At 33.9% G+C, this 18,491-nt stretch overlaps 1 protein-coding gene across 1 annotated transcript in view; it reads right to left on the reverse strand.

Annotated features, from left to right (window-relative positions):
- The window catches only part of LOC136032242 (uncharacterized), a 115,833-nt gene that overhangs the window by 83,491 nt on the left and 13,851 nt on the right, over positions 1-18,491 (reverse strand). The window contains exons 3-4 of the mRNA XM_065712473.1: positions 9,777-9,878; positions 7,529-7,657 (exon numbers count right to left, since the gene is read on the reverse strand). Of these exons, the coding sequence (XP_065568545.1) occupies positions 7,529-7,657; positions 9,777-9,878 (231 nt within the window). The remainder of the gene's footprint in view (positions 1-7,528; positions 7,658-9,776; positions 9,879-18,491) is intronic.

Consider the following 18,491-nt stretch of genomic DNA (forward strand, 5'->3'; position numbering starts at 1 on the left):
ATGCGTATTTAAAGGTTTTTGGTACCCCCCCCCTTCGTACCAAAATAACAGATACACCCTTGAGTGATTATACATGAAATCGTTTTCCTGAAAAATCATTTTTATTCCCCGTTTCTGAGAAACTCATGAATTCCGGGAATTTGAAGGCGACTAAAAAATGTGGTTTTAACAGCAATTTAACAATTTTCTGCTCCAGAAACCAAAGCGGATATAAAAACGTAAATACAGTAATAAACATAAAAAATATTGTAAGCGGGGTCGTATCTAGTATTTTTTTAAGGGGGGGGGGCAAACTAACTAAAAAACGCATCAAAATTTGTTTATAATCATTATTGTTACGTATTTACCAGTCGGACAAACATTTCGGCGGGGGGGGGGAGGCAATTAAAAAATATAAACCTACCAGGAAAAGAATAAAAATAATTTAAAGACAAGTTAAGTAGGTACAAAACAGCGGGTTGTTTTGCCTTGGATACATTATTCAAATTTATTTTCTTTTGGCTGTCTTAAAACGAAAGACAAATGTAAATAGACTAGTAAATTTTCCACTTGAGATGTTAAAACGCCCACTTAGAACTTCCTCTTGCAATTCCCAGCATGAGAATGTCTAAGTTTCCTTTAGATTGAGCCTCACATTAGAAAAAAGGACTTGAGAACTACTCAGGCCCGCTGCGTAAGGTAACGTTCAGATTTAATTACATACGGAGGAATTTTTTTCTGGTTTGTAGATTTAATATACTTCTTCTAAGTTTTGACTCACTCAACTTCGGCAGCTATCATGGGCTCTAAGAGCTTGAGCACTGTGGCTCTCCGTCCTTTACAACTCTTGGGTTTGATTCATCTTACAGTTAGGTTGACCCAAAGTCTTGCATAGGATTATTAAATGTCACAGAACTCAATGTGAAGGGAAGAATGGAATTACAAAATTCAATGTAAAGGAGCCTTTGAATACAAATTATTTTTTCCGGTTTGTTGGTTTACATACTTTCTGCTTAATTGATTCTCAGTCAATTTTGGTTATTATCCCAAACTTATCAACCAAAGCCTTAGGCACTGGGGTTCTAAGACTGGGGTCTGGACCAGCAGCACGAGGAAATACTAAGAATTAAATACAGGAATTTTGTTTCAAGATTGTAGGCTTATAATACATTCTGCTTAGTTGACTCTCACTCAACTTTGGCATTTATCGAAAACTTATTAGCCCATCGAAAGATCCAAAATAAAACTAGAAAAACTAAAACAAATGAACAATGCAGAAACAGATAAAATCTGAAGTAAAAAGAAAGAAAACAAAACAAAAAACTTTATAATTTCTCAGAAAGCTAGTTCGTAAGGTTAATGCAGTTCAAATTTTAAACGTATTGGTTGGTAAAGTTTTGCTCTCAAACTTTAACTAACTAAAGACCAAACTAACTTGAGATCAAACTAAGAAAGTTCTACATCCACCCATGTAGCCTACAGGGGCAAGGAGGAAGGGACAGTAGAGTACATAAGCGCTTTATTTTTAGATACGACAAAACAAATACCAATGTTACGGCAAAGCAAATCCACGAGTTCTAATTGTCATATATATAATTAAACTCAATTCAAACCAAAAAATATGTCAAAATGAGACAATAGTACATACATTTTGAAAATACTGTTAGAACACGTGTACTATAAAAAATTGCTAAAAAATGGACAAATAGACTAGTTTTAGCTTTTTGAGTTACAAATTTTTGTTTCAATGGGGATAGGGACAATATTTTTTTTATTTCTAGAAACACGTTTCCAAAATAAAAACTTGCCAATAAAATAGGTTGATTGCATTTTTAGGGCATTTTACAGTGGACATGAAGGACTTCCAAAGGGAATGGTAGGATACACTCCTACCCATTAGGTATCTAAATTATACCAAAATCGCAAACTTCATAAAAATGCAAAGCATTCCGAAAAATACGACACTCTTCAGGGAAAAAATAACATACTTTTCTTTGAAACTTCTCCCCAGCCTCTCATAATTTTAGACTAGCCCCCTCCTCCTCCTCAAACCAATTTCATTTGGTAGCCTCGGTGTGAGCACACTTGCAACAATATAAATCCATTCGTCACCCTTACCAAGAAAACCTAGGCAACACTATTCCTTGGACCTGATAATCGTGCCTTTTCCCATTTTGTTCCTTCGGGTCTTGACCTTTTAGGCTACTGTTCAGTCTTGACCTGTTACTTATCAAGTGATGAAAATAGGGGAGGTTAAATTTGGGGATTAGATCTCCTGAGAAGATCAATAGTAAAACTTTTAAGGATTGGGATTCATTGAAAATCGCAATCAATTGAAATTTCTTCAGTGAATTTGGCTGTTCAACTACAAGTCCAAAGCATGAAACTGGGCGACCATACTGTAAATCTGGTCCAGTTACAAATTAATATATTTTAATTAAGTTCCAAAAGTTTTTGGGGAACCGGTTTATCCGCTTATTTTTGTTTGCGTTATGTTTAGCATAAAATAAATGATGATGGTGATGATAAACTGATGTTGAGGCTTCCTCCATAGAAAAGTTATATTTTCTCATTCTAAGAAATAAAATACACGTTAAACTACGATTAATAACTTACTATAGCACCAAGCCGCGTGAGGCCACCGCAGCTGCACATACACCCTCCATCCTAATCTATTCAAAGCTTTCCTCTTTACACCCTCCCAAAAATTTCGACCCCCCCCCTCTCCCTTTACACCTAAGTATACTGGATCTCTTTTGTGTGACAGACTTGCGGTTCTACACACGCAGCTCAGGAATCTGCTGTAACACTTGGTCGCATATCTATCATCACATCAATTGCTCAAACAGAAATTTAAACAAAGACTGATGGAAAAACAAAAATGAACTAGATTAGTTTCCCAGGAGAGATTTGGTCGAAATCATTAAGTTGAAAATGATGCATACTTGGAACTGGCTACAGTAAAACATTCTTGACGAACTAAGAGTTAAACAAACTTGTCTGGGGCTGAGAGACTGTCGAATTTAGGCCTCGTCTGGTAAAAAAAAAATAAACAATTTCCACTAAGGACGTATAGATAACAGAGTATGATATTTTAGAGATTGAACACGAAGCACTTAAAATCATCAAAAAAAATGCTTATACAAATTTTCTCTTGACGAGGAAGCACGTGCTTTTTTAAGGATAAAATTCAATAGTAATTTTTCGTAGAAAATAATTATAAAAAAATTAACATTCTCTTGGGCCATTGATGGTGTGTGGGGCATCGAAAATCGTTGAAGTTTCAGTTACCAGTTTTTTTTTCAGAAGGACAGGTAGCAAGCCTGTCCCCCAACCTTGCTGCAGCCGGGGCTAACCCAAAGTCCCGTATCCCAAAACAGACTAATCGACTCGGCTACAAAAAATTCGAAAGTATTTATATTTCCACTAGTTATACCTGCTTTCTTTAAGCAAGCAATTGTGTATATGTTACGGTAAATGTCCAAAATTGGCGAATGTCGAAATTGGCCGGTGAATGTCTGAAATCATTCGTTTTTTCCATCGATTTAGCAAGATTGAACACGAAGCATTTAAAATCATCAAAAAAATGCTTATACAAATTTTCTCTTGACGAGGAAGCACGTGCTTTTTTAAGGATAAAATTCAATAGTAATTTTTCGTAGAAAATAATTATAAAAAAATTAACATTCTCTTGGGCCATTGATGGTGTGTGGGGCATCGAAAATCGTTGAAGTTTCAGTTACCAGTTTTTTTTTTTCAGAAGGACAGGTAGCAAGCCTGTCACCCAACCTTGCTGCAGCCGGGGCTAACCCAAAGTCCCGTATCCCAAAACAGACTAATCGACTCGGCTACAAAAAATTCGAAAGTATTTATATTTTCACTAGTTATACCTGCTTTCTTTAAGCAAGCAATTGTGTATATGTTACGGTAAATGTCCAAAATTGGCGAATGTCGAAATTGGCCGGTGAATGTCTGAAATCGTTCGTTTTTTCCATGGATTTAGTAAGCTTTTCCAGCCAATTATTTTTAGTTTTATGCAAGGTTTAATGGTGACGGGTCAGATTAGGTGAGTTTGTTAACCAATATTGACCGCCTGATCACTGGTTACAAAAGTATTGGTCTAAGGGTCAACACACTAAAGACGGAGTTTGTGGAATTTTGTCCCTCAGCAAAAGGCAGCAAAGCAGTGGCCCTACATATGTGACGGTTGAACAAATGAAAATTTTCCCTGGAAATACCATGAAATACCTGGGAATAACGTACGGTCATGATGTAAGAAGTTCTCGTTTACTAATAATCGAGAAAATGACTCGTTCAAGTTACTCGTTCACGAGTAGGCTATTCGTTCAAGTTACGGAGAGTTTGTCTCTCTGAAATCAACAGTTCGTGGTAACGAACCGTAGTAAGGAGCGACCCGGCTCATTAGTAACCGAAACTCTAAAAAACGGAATTTTAATACCAATAGAGACATCAAAAGAATCGCATTTTTATGCTAATTTTAAATATATAAGTTTCAGAAAGTTTAGCCTTACTCGTCAAAAGTTGCAAGCCTGAGAAAATTTTCCTTATTTTAGAAAATAGGGAAAAACATCCCCTAAAAGACATTGAATCTTAACGAAAATCACACCATCAAGTTCAGCGTATAAAAAAAAATCCTGCTATCGAAGTTTCAAGCTCTTATCTATAAAAATGGGGAATTTTGCGTTTTTTGCCAGAAGACAGATCATGGATGCGTTTTTTTGTTTTTGTTTTTTCAGGGACGATCGTATCGACCCAGTGGTCCTAAAATGTAGCGAGAGGGCTCATTCTAACGGAATTTAAAAGTTATAATGGCATTTTTAAGTGACCAAAAAAATTGGAGGGCACCTAGGGCCCCTCCCACGCTTTTTTCCCAGTGACTGGATCAAAATTCTGAGACAGCCATTTTGTTCAGCATAGTCGAAAAACCCAATTATTATGTCTTTCTGGACGACTTAATCTCCCACAGTCCTCGGAGGAGGGGCTGCAGGTTACAAACTTTGACCATTGTTTACATATAGTAAGGGTTATTGGGAAGTGTACAGAAGTTTTCAGGGAGACTTTTTCGTGTTGAGGGGGAGATAGGTCAGGGGAGGGGTTACGTGGGAGGATCTTTCCATGGAGGAATGTATCATGATGGAAGAGAATCCCCATAAAGGGGCTGCAGGATTTTCTAGAATTACTTAAAAAAAAAACAATGAAAAAAAAAATTAAAAATAATTCAGCTAGTTTAAGGAGCAGCATTAAAACCTAAAAAGAACTGAAATTATTACGTAAATAATCATTTCCTCCACAATACCTCGCTCTTTACGCTGAAGTATTTCTAGTAATTTCAAATATTTATTTTATGGCCTTTGTGATTCAGGGGTCATTCTTAATGAATAGGGACAAAATGCAAGCTTTAGTGTAAAGAGCGAGGTATTGACGAGGGGGCGAATCCCTTCATATAAGTAATAAAAATATACAAACATAAAAGTTCGTTACGTAAGTTAATTCATTACGTATATTTATTACTAATAAAAAAGTTCGTAAACAAAAGTTCTAGTTGCCTTTTTAAGTAAAAAAAAATGGAGGGCAACTATGCCTCCTCCCCCATCCCCTTTTTTTATCAAAATCGTCCGATCAAAACTATGAGAAAGCCATTTAGCCCAAAAAAAAATAATATGCGAATATCGTTTTAATTATTAATGTGCGGTGACCCAAAATCAAAACATGCATTAATTCAAAAACGTTAAGAAATTAAATAAAAAAAACAAGTCATTTAACTGCAAGTAAGGAGCGATATTAGGCTAAAACTTAAAAAGAACAGAAATTATTCCGTATATGAAAGCGGGTGTCCCCTCCTCAACACCTCGCTCTTTACGCTGAAGTTTTTATTGTATTAAAAAGATGAGTTTTGAGAAAGTCAAACTCAGCGTAAAGAGCCAGATGTTGAGGAGGGGACAAACCCTTTCATATACGGAAGAATTTCTGTTCGTTTTAAGTTTTAATTTTGCTCCTTACATGCATTTAAAAAAACTCGTTTTTTTATTTAATTTAGCTTAAACAGGAAGATTCTTGCAAAGCTTTACTCAGCGGTTGCTCTCCCTCGCCTGCTTTATATATCTCCGCTATGGGACTGGTTCAAACAAACTGACCGACTAAAACTCCGATCTGTGTACTGCAAATACCTCAAGTTCTCAAAATAAAGTGGACAAAATTGTCATTGTGCCGTCTACTGAAACAAATGCAGAAAAAAAGGCACTGGAAAAATTGTTCCAGTTTCGCCTCTATATCTGATCTACGAGTGCGAATGAAGAAGTTATTATGTGTTCTTTGATGCTGAGTGTTCTTGTTTTTTCCTTTTCTTCTTTTGTATTACTCCACTTTTTTCTTTTTTTTTGTACGAGCGGGCAAAAATAAAATTACTATTATTTCTGAGACTTGAAAGCTGTTTTATTATATCCTAACCTAACTTTTAAACATCGAAACTTGCATCAGACTGAAAAAGTTGATTCGCAAAGGTAATTGAATCCAAGCAGAGAAAAAGGATTTTCAGACATTCACCGGTGAATATCGACATTAACCAGACATTCACAGTAACACACACATTGGAACCCTTAGTCCCATATTGCCAAGCAGAGATCAATTCATACCGCTTTGCTACAGGTTTAAAAGTGTTATATTTCCACTAGCTATATTAATTTAATTAACAATAAGTGTATGACCCTTGTCATACTTATGCAAAAATACTGGTTTTTGCTAGTCTGCAGTATCGAATTTATTTCAAATTAGGAGAATATTTAATGTCAGCCATAACTCTTATAAAACTGAACTACATATAGTAGCAGAAAAAGCTCAAGTGTTTCATGCTTTGAATGTTTCGGATATTTTTCCATAATTCAAAACATTCATTTGCCTTAAACGCCATTATATTTTTCAATCAAAAGTAAGTCGTTAAATTATCAAGGACAAAAGAAAAAGTCATTAAACAACCTTTTTTCTGATTTTATGTTATGAACCAATCTCCGTTTAACTGTTACTGGGAAAATGCCCTGGAACCTAATTTTCTTTAGCTGGTAGGAATTGGATTTAAGGTTCAGTTTTTCATTCGTTTTGAACATGCCTTGGTTAAAAAATACCTGAAAAATTTTCGCTGATGTGTCGCAACACTGAAAAGGAAATTCCCCCGTTTCGTATTTGGTAGTTAATTCAAAAGAAGTTTTGGTAAAAATAGATTTTAAATTGGAGCGCAGTGTTTAAATTTCCTGCACCACCTCTTCCGTGTTTGTAAGACCTTTGAAAGACTGTGGAAGTTAATCTAGAGATTAGCATGATAAGTTCTTTCAAAATTTATTGCATAAGATGTGGATTGAGCAGAAAGCTTTCTAGAAGTTACTTCTTTTTGTCGTTTTTCATATAGCTAGAAATGAATTGCTGTGATCCGAAAAGTAAACCTAGTAATATTATGAATTGAAAACTGTGAATCGTCATAAAAAAGCAAAAAGGCCGTGGTGTTGATTTCTGTTATAAGAAAAGATAGATATCTTACTTGAGCCAAGAGTGGAAGTAATTTTCACCATCCATGTTAGAAGGTCTTTCTTTTCTTCAAACGCCAAAGTAACGATAACATCTCGACATATAATCGATATGGTGTGTGATTCTTTCTCCAATGTAAAACCTTAATACAAAAGTTTTATCTAAGTATTTTCGCTTGAGCAATCCACTCAAAAAAAAAAAAAAAAAAAAATTAAAATCACAGTTTTTCCGAGGGAGTGTCCACTTTCAGAAATCACGTAAACAAGGTGGCGCATGCCAAATATGGCGGAAGTGTTCCAAGTGTGAAGTGAACTGTACCAATCGTGCCAGAACTATGCAAAAGTGGCGTTCTGATATGTACACCAGGTAGTGGAAAGCGGACACCCCCTGGGTTTTTATTCTAAATAAAAAGAACTAAAATATTAAAAAGGAGACTACATTATTCCCTTTTTTCCCCTTTTAGTGTGAGTGTGTCGTTTGTTTGTGTGTGTGTGCATTGTGTAGGTATCCGGTAAATAAATATTGAGAATTATGCTAGTTTACAATTCATTACTTCCTTGGCCAATATCGCTGAGGAAAAGTTTAGCTTGTATTTTTTTCTATTTGTATATTTTCTTAATCTATTTTCTTTTAAGTCCTTTTTAGTCCTCGTTTTTAAAAGAAAGAATTCAATTTGTACAACTAGGGGATAATGTTTCTTCAGTCAGTAATGTTAAATTTGGAGTACCTCAAGGATCTGTTCATGGTTCCCTGTTATTTCTAGTTTTTATAAATGATTTATGCATAGCTTTTAACATGATTTCGTATTATCTTGACTTTGGATGTGACGGGGGAAAAGTAGTTGTCCCCAGCTTTGCGGATGACACTTCTTTAACTGTGGCTGCACAAACAGGAATTCAGCTGTTGAGTGATACTAGTTCAAACATACTTTAAAAGTATGTTTGAATTAGGAAGTGATATTCATACACATTTTACAAAACAGTCCAATATAATTCGTCGTCCGCTTAATATTACTCGTAGATCTCAATTTTTTATTCGGCATCTAGGACCCCATGCATGGAAATGTTTACCTACGACTTTAAGAAACATGGATAATTTTCATGAATTTCGGCGGGAATTAAAGCTATTTTGCCTTAATATTTATGGTTTTGATAGTTGAGTGGATCTCAAGTAGAGCCAAGCTGTTGGTTTTTTTAGGCGATACTGGTCAAGGGGTTTTACTTTCTTTTTGTTTTGTCTTTTTTGAAGTGTAATCCCGTGTTGATCGAAATGCAGGATAGTTGGATATATTTTTTTCTTTTTCTTTTCATTTTTTTCTTTTCCTTTCCTTTCCTCTTCTTTTCTTTTTTTATTTTCCTCTCCTTTTCCGTATTGTTTTTATTTGTATGTGCATTGGGCTTGTAAGCCCAAACAAGCATTGCTTCGGGCCATTTGCGTATTTTATTTTGTTTATTTATATTAATAAACCCATCTTTCTCTCTCTCTCTCTCCCTCTATAACTGACTTTCCTCGAACCGTAGAAAATCATTAAAAGAATCTGGTCTTTCTTATTGAAGGTAAACTTTGAGTGTGGTTTAAAATAAGGGTTCTGGAGCCGCTAGGAAAAGTATCTGACCCCAATTCCATTGAGAAAAAACTTAGTTAAGACCCTCTTCCTCCTCCTTGGTCTGGTTAAGACCCTCCCTTTTCTCTTCTACGAGAAAAATTCGGACTGAAAGCGTGCTGTTTGTATGTCGAGTATTATCCTAAACATTTGCATACACTGCATAAAACAGAAAAAGAAAGTGTAAACAGGCCAATTTTAGGTGCAAGAATCGCAAATATTGTGAACTACAATCCGATTTCCATTGTATTCCACACTTATTCCATTCTGGTAACATTCTTTGAAAAGAATTCCTTCAAAAAAGCCGTTAAATCACAAAAATGTAATGCAGGTGGGGGGGATATATTTTCAAAATATATATGCGGGCATTTTTTTGAAAATACGCAAAAAAGGAAAAGACATTTTCCAAAGAAAATACCCCCAAAATAGTGCTTTTCAAAGTCTAAAAGGGAATCTTGGGGAGAATTTCCCTCCCACTGACACCACTGCTTTTAAAGCTTCAGCTCAAAAATATACAACCTAAAAAAAAAGAGGAACAGTCAACACACACATTTTGATGAACAATAATTTATACCGAAGAAAAAGACATCAACCTTATTGTGTGAATGAATAGTGAGCTATGGAAAAAAATAAATAAATCAAAGACAGTCTAACTCACCTGACTCAGTACCGAAGAAATGTTCTAAAGCAAGCGTTGACTTAGTCGGTCCACCTTTAGTACGGTCCTTCGCATCTTTGTAAAGTTGCAATGTCAATGAGTCTGAAATTTATTTATTTATTTCTAACCCGTCATAACAATACAAAAGTACACAGAGACGCAGTACATTGATAAAACGACAAATAGATTAAATATAAATTTGACATAAGACAATATTTGGACAGCAAATAAAGTAAGGAGTTCGATGGTGAGATTGAGACCCATGGGCGACCATAAGCTAAATTTTAGGGGAGGGCTTACGTAGTCTAATTGGCACATCCAATGCTGTATAATAGAAATCTAGAAACACAAATTTTAAAATATAAGGCAGCGTCATTCAGCCAGAGATGATCTGCGCCCCCCCCCCCTTACGGGCACTCATGTTGAGACCCCTATTGGCCGTGGTTTTGCTCCCTCTAACGGAAACGAAAAATGACAACTACTTCAGACTACACGCCAGCAAAATGGTAGCAATTTTCACACGCTAATCAAGTTATAGATAATAAGAAATGGAGATATAGGTAATGGATAATAAGATATAATAAGATATAGAGAAAGCTCGTAAGGGAACGACAAACAGACTTAAAACGTGTTTTAACTCAATTTAAGTAAATAAAGAAACAACATTGGTCTATTAAAAGTTCGTCACACAGAAAAAAATCCTATCCGACTAAAAGACGATAATTTCCCGACAATCAATATAAGTGCTTGCAGTATATTAATATGCACCTCCTATTTAACATTCCTATAAAATAAAATCTCCCTCTAACACCAGTGTTTTTTCATTCCCTTTGTTCTAAAACAAAAATAATCTAAAAATACGAAGTTCGAATGCTCTAGATCTAAAAGAGGGGTTCAACTTTCTAATTGTAATTTAAAACAAAACTTTTTACGATTTTGACGTTTTACTTTTTCTTTGGTTTACGTAAAAAGTAAAACTTTTTACGATTTTGACGTTTTACTTTTTATTTTTCGAAATCCGAAATCATTGAAGGTCCGAAATTAATTTTTCTCTGCTAGGATTCAACTAGCTTTGCAAATCAGCTTTTTCAGTCTTATGCAAGCTTTGATGGTAAAAGTTAGTTAGGTTAGGCTTGGTTATATTTTATTAGGTTATAAAGGTTTTATGGATTAAAAACCTAACCCAACCTAATCTGTCACCATCAAACCTTGCATAAAATTGAAAAAGTTGACTGGCAACGCTGACTAAATGCAAGGAGAAAAAAAAGGTATTTCGGACATTCATCGTTAAATGTCGACATTCACCAATTCGGACATTCACGGTAACCGATATAGGCTACACAGACTTATGCGTGGATGCTATTTTACGGCGGTCCGTTTTTCGGGTTAGATTAATTTAGGTTAGGTTAAATTTGGTTTAAATATCAGAAATGGGTCAAAAACCTAACCTAGCCCAAATCTAAACAAACGGAGTCTAACCTAACAAGTCATCATCAAACCTTGCATTGATCCGGAAAACTTGACTGGCAACCAGTGTTTCCACTTTCTCATTTTTAAATCCCTAATAAGGAGCTGAAAAATCCCTAGAAATCCCCATCTTCAGTTCCAAAATCCCTAAAAATCTCCCATTTTCTAATTACTCCCTGAACCACTTCTCCCTATCTCATTTTACCCGTACCATTGAAAGGTAACATATTTTGGCTTCTTAGATTGAAGTCTAGCTATCACTACCATAATAGAATGTCTTGTCATGCCGTTTAAAGTGTTTTTTAATCATCAGCTAAATACAAATAGCTTCAAATATACCTCAAATAATATTAAGCAAATAGAAAAGAAAATGTGATACTGTAATGTAGATTACAGTACAAGATGTTTAATACTGTTCAATCGTAACTTGTAAAACGTAATCAGACCTTATCCTCCCCTGATGTGTCTTCAGCATTTTTTGTATGGTGGATGAAGCTTTCACCGTTCACTTCACATTCCACACTTTCTTGAGCCCTTTTCATTCCATATTTTGTTTTTAGAATCCCCTGCAAAGTTTATGTTTTCAATTTATTCTGACGGTCAGTTTTTACTACTTTTACAGCACTGACAAACTTCTCGACATTGACATTTGAAAATGGAACAGTGGAAATAAATAATACTGTCGGTTTCAGGTTAGGATACAAATTCTGTTCCGGCAGCATTTTCTTTTTCACCAATACCAAACACCAGCAGGTCACGGCATCCATTGTTCTGACGTTTTCAATATCGATGAGGCTCTGCCTCCTCCAACCCTGCTTGGTTTTGGTTCCGTCCCATGCGATCTGTCTATACTTCCTAACAAAAGGTAGCAGAGAGGCAGGCTGAAGTGATTGGGCTGACACTAGGTCAACCATTTCAGCATATTTGTAAATGTCGTCTTCGAAATGGAACCTTTTCTGTATCTGGCCTACAGCTTTGATATGGAACGCCTGTGCAGCTTTGAGAACTACTTCGATTGAATCAGGGGGGACGGCGGTATCTGACCTTGACGTACAGAGGGAATCTTGTCCGTTCGGCCCAAGTAAACGCTTTCAAGGGGAAGTTAAAACTTCCGATTATTCACATCGATTTCTAAAGCACTAGTTGATTCCACATAGTCCTTCTGCAGGAAGTTCAATGCTGAGACCAGTGTTTTAAGCTTTGTTTATACCCCAAAACTAGAAATATTTTGGTTTCAAGAGCTCAAATTGTGCTTAAATTTGACTATGCGACAGAAGTGATTGTTATATTTGTAAAGAACGGAAAAAAGATATCGAGTGGTATGTTCACTTTATTTATAAATAAAAAAAAAAATGAACAACAAAAAATTACCAATTACAGTATGAAGGTTCATGATTTTCCTCTGGGTATGTAGGCTTGCCAAAAACACACAATCCATTTATTCCTACATGTGCTATTGTTTTTAAAAAATGGCTGTCAGTTTGTTTCTCTGTTAAAAACTAGGGTAATGAAACGGTAAGAGAGGTGTTCGAATAGTTATAGCCTACCTCTATTATTCACGTCAGTACTTATAAAGCTGGCTACAAGTTCGAGTTCAAGTTTTTTTGATTTTGCACAAAAATCGTAAACATCATACAAGTACTGTGGAGAAAAAGAATCGTACATGCAATGCTTGTCAAAAAAATTTACTACAGTAAGAACAACTACGTACCCTACAAAACTATCAAAATATATTCTAACTTTATTTATCTGACCTGTAAAAAAATGACATGCTATCTACCAAATAATCTTATGAAAAACAACCCAAAAATGACAAGCCATATGACTCCATTAATCGAGAACAGTCCTAGCTGAAATTATTGTTTGAAGCCCACATCAGCATGGAACTGTTTCAAACAATTCTTTGTTGCTAGTTTGTTACTTAGGACTCCTGTACATCTCAAAATCTGTGTTGTGTTAAAGTTTTTTAAGCAACTGAAGAAGTTCTTCTCTGTGATTCAAGTTCAATTCGCAAGGAAACAGATCCTAAATCGAATTATCCTGCTTCTCTGATCAAGAAGATGATAATGATGTACAAATTAAAGGAACCCCCCCCCACAATTTCACTAAAAGTCCATGGGAGAGGAAAAATCCCTAGAAAATCCCCAAATCCCAAAAAAAACTCTCACCCCGAAAAGACTTAAAAAATCACCATTTTAGGGGGGAAATCTCCATAGTGGAAACACTACTGGCAACACTGACAAAATGCAAGGAGAAAAAAAAATATTTCGAACATTCACCGTTGGATGTCGACATTCACCAATTTCGGACATTCATGTAACCCATATGCAAAGACTTATGCGCGAATGTTATTTTACTGTGATCCGTGTTTCGGGTTAGGTTAAATTTTGTTTAAATATCAGAAATGGGTTAAAAACGTAATCTCACCTAACATTTCATCATCAAGCCTTGCATTTAACTAACAAAGTTGACTGGCAACACTGACTAAATACAAGGAAGAAAAAAGGTAATTCAGATGTGAATGTCCACATTCACGAATTTTGGACATTCACGGTAACATATATATTACACATATTTTGAAATCAGTTTATTTCTTAATCGAACTATACACTACTTTGACGAATAGATTTCATGTTTAGTTTAATTGGTACTCTTCTATATGGCTTTATCGAGCTTAATAAATCTTCAGATCTATTCAAACCAAGAGAAAAGAATTTTTTTTTCATTTGCAGAATAAAAAACTACATCTTTGTAGCCTACTATAATTCATAATATCAAATTAAGTACCAGAAAACCTGTCAACTAAACCTTCAATATGTCCTCTAATTTTATTGAAAATACATTCATAATATTCTTTTTATTGAAAAAATTGAAGTTCCTTTTTTCCAGTTGCGTCTTCACAAATTGACGAACACCCTTCATGAATAAGCACTGAAATGGTAATTCACGACATGATGATAAATGAGGACAATTTGTAGAGTTTACCGAACTTGGGAAACTTTCATTTCTTGAAATAGTAGAAAAATACGGACCCCGTCGTCAACGTAATCAATTTTCATTTACTTCGAAACCAAATGACGAATTAGGTGGAACGTCAAGGGACATTTACATCAACGTCATGCTCTAATATCAGTAATTGATTAATAGGTGCAAATGAGACAAATAGTTGCAATAGCCTATAGAAGAAATTCAGGAAGTTTACCATAAAAAAATTATGTCTATTGGTTCATTCCAAGAGGTACCCAACCCTAATAATTTACCATAGGTTTCCAGGGTCGGGGATTTGGTGAAAGAGTAAGGGACAGAGAGGTTTTTTACAGGGATAAGGAATGCTGAGTTTATAACCAGACCACCCCTGGGTGGAGGGAGGGCTCCACCATATATATATATATATATATATATATATATATATATATATATATATATATATATATATATATATATATATATATATATATATATATATATACTAGCTGTTGGGGTGGCGCGAAGCGCCACCCCAACACCTAGTTGGTGGGGGCGCTTCGCGCCCCCCCCCCAAGCCCCCCCGCGCGCGTAAGTCGTTACGCGCCATATTAGTTACGCGCCATTGTAGTTGTGTCCCTATGTCCCACCTGTGAATCGACCATTCCCTGAGTCGCCATCGTCATTTATATATCCCCCTGTGCACCCCGGCGTCCCCTTTGTAGTTATGTCCCTGTGTCCCGGTCGTCGTCATTTATACTCCCTGTGTCCCGGTGCTTTGTTGATTGCTAATCGAACATTCCTTTTGTCCCGGTCGCTTTCTCTTTGAGTGTCGTCATTTATTTAGATTGTTTCTCCTTTATTTTTCAGTTTTTTTCCTTTTTTTAGTTTTTTTTTCTTTTTTAGTTCTTTTAGTTTTTACCTTTTTTAGTTTTTTTTAGTTTTTTAGATGAAAATTTTTTTTAGTTTTTTTCCTTTTTTTCTTTTTAGTTTTTTATTGGTTTTTACCTTTTTTTTAGCTTTTTTCGTTTTTTCTTTTTACTTTTTTCTTAGTTTTTATCTTTTTTATTTTTTTTATTTTTATTCTTAATTTTATTAGTTTTCTTTTTCTCTTCTATTTTTCAGTTTTTTCCTTTTTTTTAAGTTTTTCTTTAGTTTTTATTTTTTTTGGTTTTTTTTTTCCTTTTTTTCTTTTTAGTTTTTTATTGGTTTTTACCTTTTTTTTAGTTTTTTTAGTTTTTTTCGTTTTTTCTTTTTACTTTTTTTTTAGTTTTTATCTTTTTTATTTTTTTTTATTTTATTCTTAAATTTATTCATTTATATATCCCCCTGTGCACCCCGGCGTCCCCTTTGTAGTTAAGTCCCTGTGTCCCGGTCGTCGTCATTTATACTCCCTGTGTCCCGGTGCTTTGTTGATTGCTAATCGAACATTCCTTTTGTCTCGGTCGCTTTCTCTTTGAGTGTCGTCATTTATTTAGATTGTTTCTCCTTTATTTTTCAGTTTTTTTCCTTTTTTTAGTTTTTTTTTCTTTTTTAGTTCTTTTAGTTTTTACCTTTTTTAGTTTTATTAGTTTTTTAGATGAAATTTTTTTTTAGTTTTTTTCCTTTTTTTCTTTTTAGTTTTTTATTGGTTTTTACCTTTTTTTTAGCTTTTTTAGTTTTTTTCGTTTTTTCTTTTTACTTTTTTTTTAGTTTTTATCTTTTTTATTTTTTTTTATTTTTATTCTTAATTTTATTAGTTTTCTTTTTCTCTTCTATTTTTCAGTTTTTTCCTTTTTTTAAGTTTTTTTTTTAGTTTTTAGTTTTTTTAGTTTTTTTTTCCTTTTTTTCTTTTTAGTTTTTTATTGGTTTTTACCTTTTTTTTAGCTTTTTTCGTTTTTTCTTTTTACTTTTTTTTTTAGTTTTTATCTTTTTTATTTTTTTTTATTTTATTCTTAATTTTATTAGTTTTCTTTTTCTCTTCTATTTTTCAGTTTTTTCCTTTTTTTAAGTTTTTTTTTGGTTTTTAGTTTTTTTAGTTTTTTAGTTTTTTTAGTTTTTTTAGTTTTTTTAGTTTTTTAGCTTTTTTATTTTTTTTATTAGTTTTTAGTTTTTTTTGTAGTTTTTGCCTTTTTTTAGTTTTTTCAGTTTTTTTTTTTTTAGTTTTTAGTTTTTTACCTTTTTTGTGGATCGTCACCTGATCCACAGATCCACAGACAACTTATTTATATATATATATCTATCTATCTATATATATAAAAATAAGTTGTCTGTCTGTGGATGTGTGGATGGATGTGTGGATGGATGTGTCAGGTGACGTCACCTGAAAAAACTGGATCAGGTGACGTCAAAACTGAAAAAACTAAAAAAAGGCAAAAACTACAAAAAAAACTAAAAACTAATAAAAAAAATAAAAAAGCTAAAAAACTAAAAAAACTATAAAGGTAAAAACCAATAAAAAACTAAAAAAAAACTGAAAAAACTAAAAAAAGGCAAAAACTACAAAAAAAAACTAAAAACTAATAAAAAAAGTAAAAAAGCTAAAAAACTAAAAAAACTAAAAAAACTAAAAAAACTAAAAAAAGGTAAAAAACTAAAAAAAATGAAAAATAAAAAAAAACTAAAAAAAAGGAAAAAACTGAAAAATAAGCTAAAATAAAGGTAAAAACCAATAAAAAACTAAAAAAAAAAAGGAAAAAACTAATAAATGACGACACTCAAAGAGAAAGCGACCAGGACAAAAGGTATGTTCGATTAGCAATCAACAAAGCACCGGGACACAGGGAGTATAAATGACGACCAGGACATAAGTAAAAAAAAAAACTATCTATATATATAAAAATAAGTTGTCTGTGGATCTGTGGATCGTGGATCAGGTGACGTCACCTGAAAAAACTGGATCAGGTGACGTCAAAACTGAAAAAACTAAAAAAAGGCAAAAACTACAAAAAAAACTAAAAACTAATAAAAAAAATAAAAAAGCTAAAAAACTAAAAAAACTAAAAAAAGGCAAAAACTACAAAAAAAACTAAAAACTAATAAAAAAGCTAAAAAACTAAAAAAACTAAAAAAAAGGCAAAAACTACAAAAAAACTAAAAACTAATAAAAAAAATAAAAAGCTAAAAAACTAAAAAAACTAAAAAAACTAAAAAAAGGTAAAAAACTAAAAAAACTAAAAAAGGTAAAAACTAAAAGAACTAAAAAAGAAAAAAATAAATGACGACACTCAAAGAGAAAGCGACCAGGACAAAAGGAATGTTCGATTAGCAATCAACAAAGCACCGGGACACAGGGAGTATAAATGACGACCAGGACACAAGTAAAAAAAAAAATTAACAAAACTAAAAAGAAGGTAAAAACTACAAAAAAACTAAAAAGAAAAAAAAACTAAAAACTAATAAAAAAACTAAAAAATCTAAAAATCTAAATAAACTAAAAAAGAAAAAAAAAGGAAAAAAATAAAGGAGAAAAACAAAACTAAAAAACGAATGTATATACAGACTGGTACACCGGGATACAAATGACGACCGGGACACAGGGAATATAAATGACGACCGGGACACAGGGACACAACTACAACGGGGACACCGGGGGAAACAGGGGGATATAAATGACGACCGGGACAAAAAAACTAAAAAGAAAAAAAAACTAAAAACTAATAAAAAAACTAAAAAATCTAAAAATCTAAATAAGCTAAAAAAGAAAAAAAAAGGAAAAAAATAAAGGAGAAAAAATAAACTAAAAAACGAATGTATATACAGACCGGGACACCGGGATACAAATGACGACCGGGACACAGGGAATATAAATGACGACCGGGACACAGGGACACAACTACAACGGGGACACCGGGGGAAACAGGGGGATGTAAATGACGACCGGGACACCGGGACAGGGAATGGTCGATTAGCAATCACCATCAACAAAGCTCAAGGGCAATCATTAGAATCATGAGGTATAGATCTGAATACAGATTGTTTTCCCATGGACCATTATATGTTGCATGTTCAAGAGTCGGTAAACCTGACAATCTATTTATATGCAAAGACAATGGGACAGCAAAGAATGTTGTATATTCGCAAGTTTTACGTAGTTAAAACCATATATATATATCTATCTATATTCACAGGTGGGACATAGGGACACAACTACAATGGCGCGTAACTATTATGGCGCGTAACGACTTACGCGCGCGGGGGGGCTTGGGGGGGGCGCGAAGCGCCCCCACCAACTAGGTGTTGGGGTGGCGCGAAGCGCCACCCCAACAGCTAGTATATATATATATATATATATATATATATATA

The sequence above is a fragment of the Artemia franciscana genome, chromosome 10 (assembly GCF_032884065.1).
Source record: "Artemia franciscana chromosome 10, ASM3288406v1, whole genome shotgun sequence".
Classification (NCBI taxonomy): domain Eukaryota; kingdom Metazoa; phylum Arthropoda; class Branchiopoda; order Anostraca; family Artemiidae; genus Artemia; species Artemia franciscana.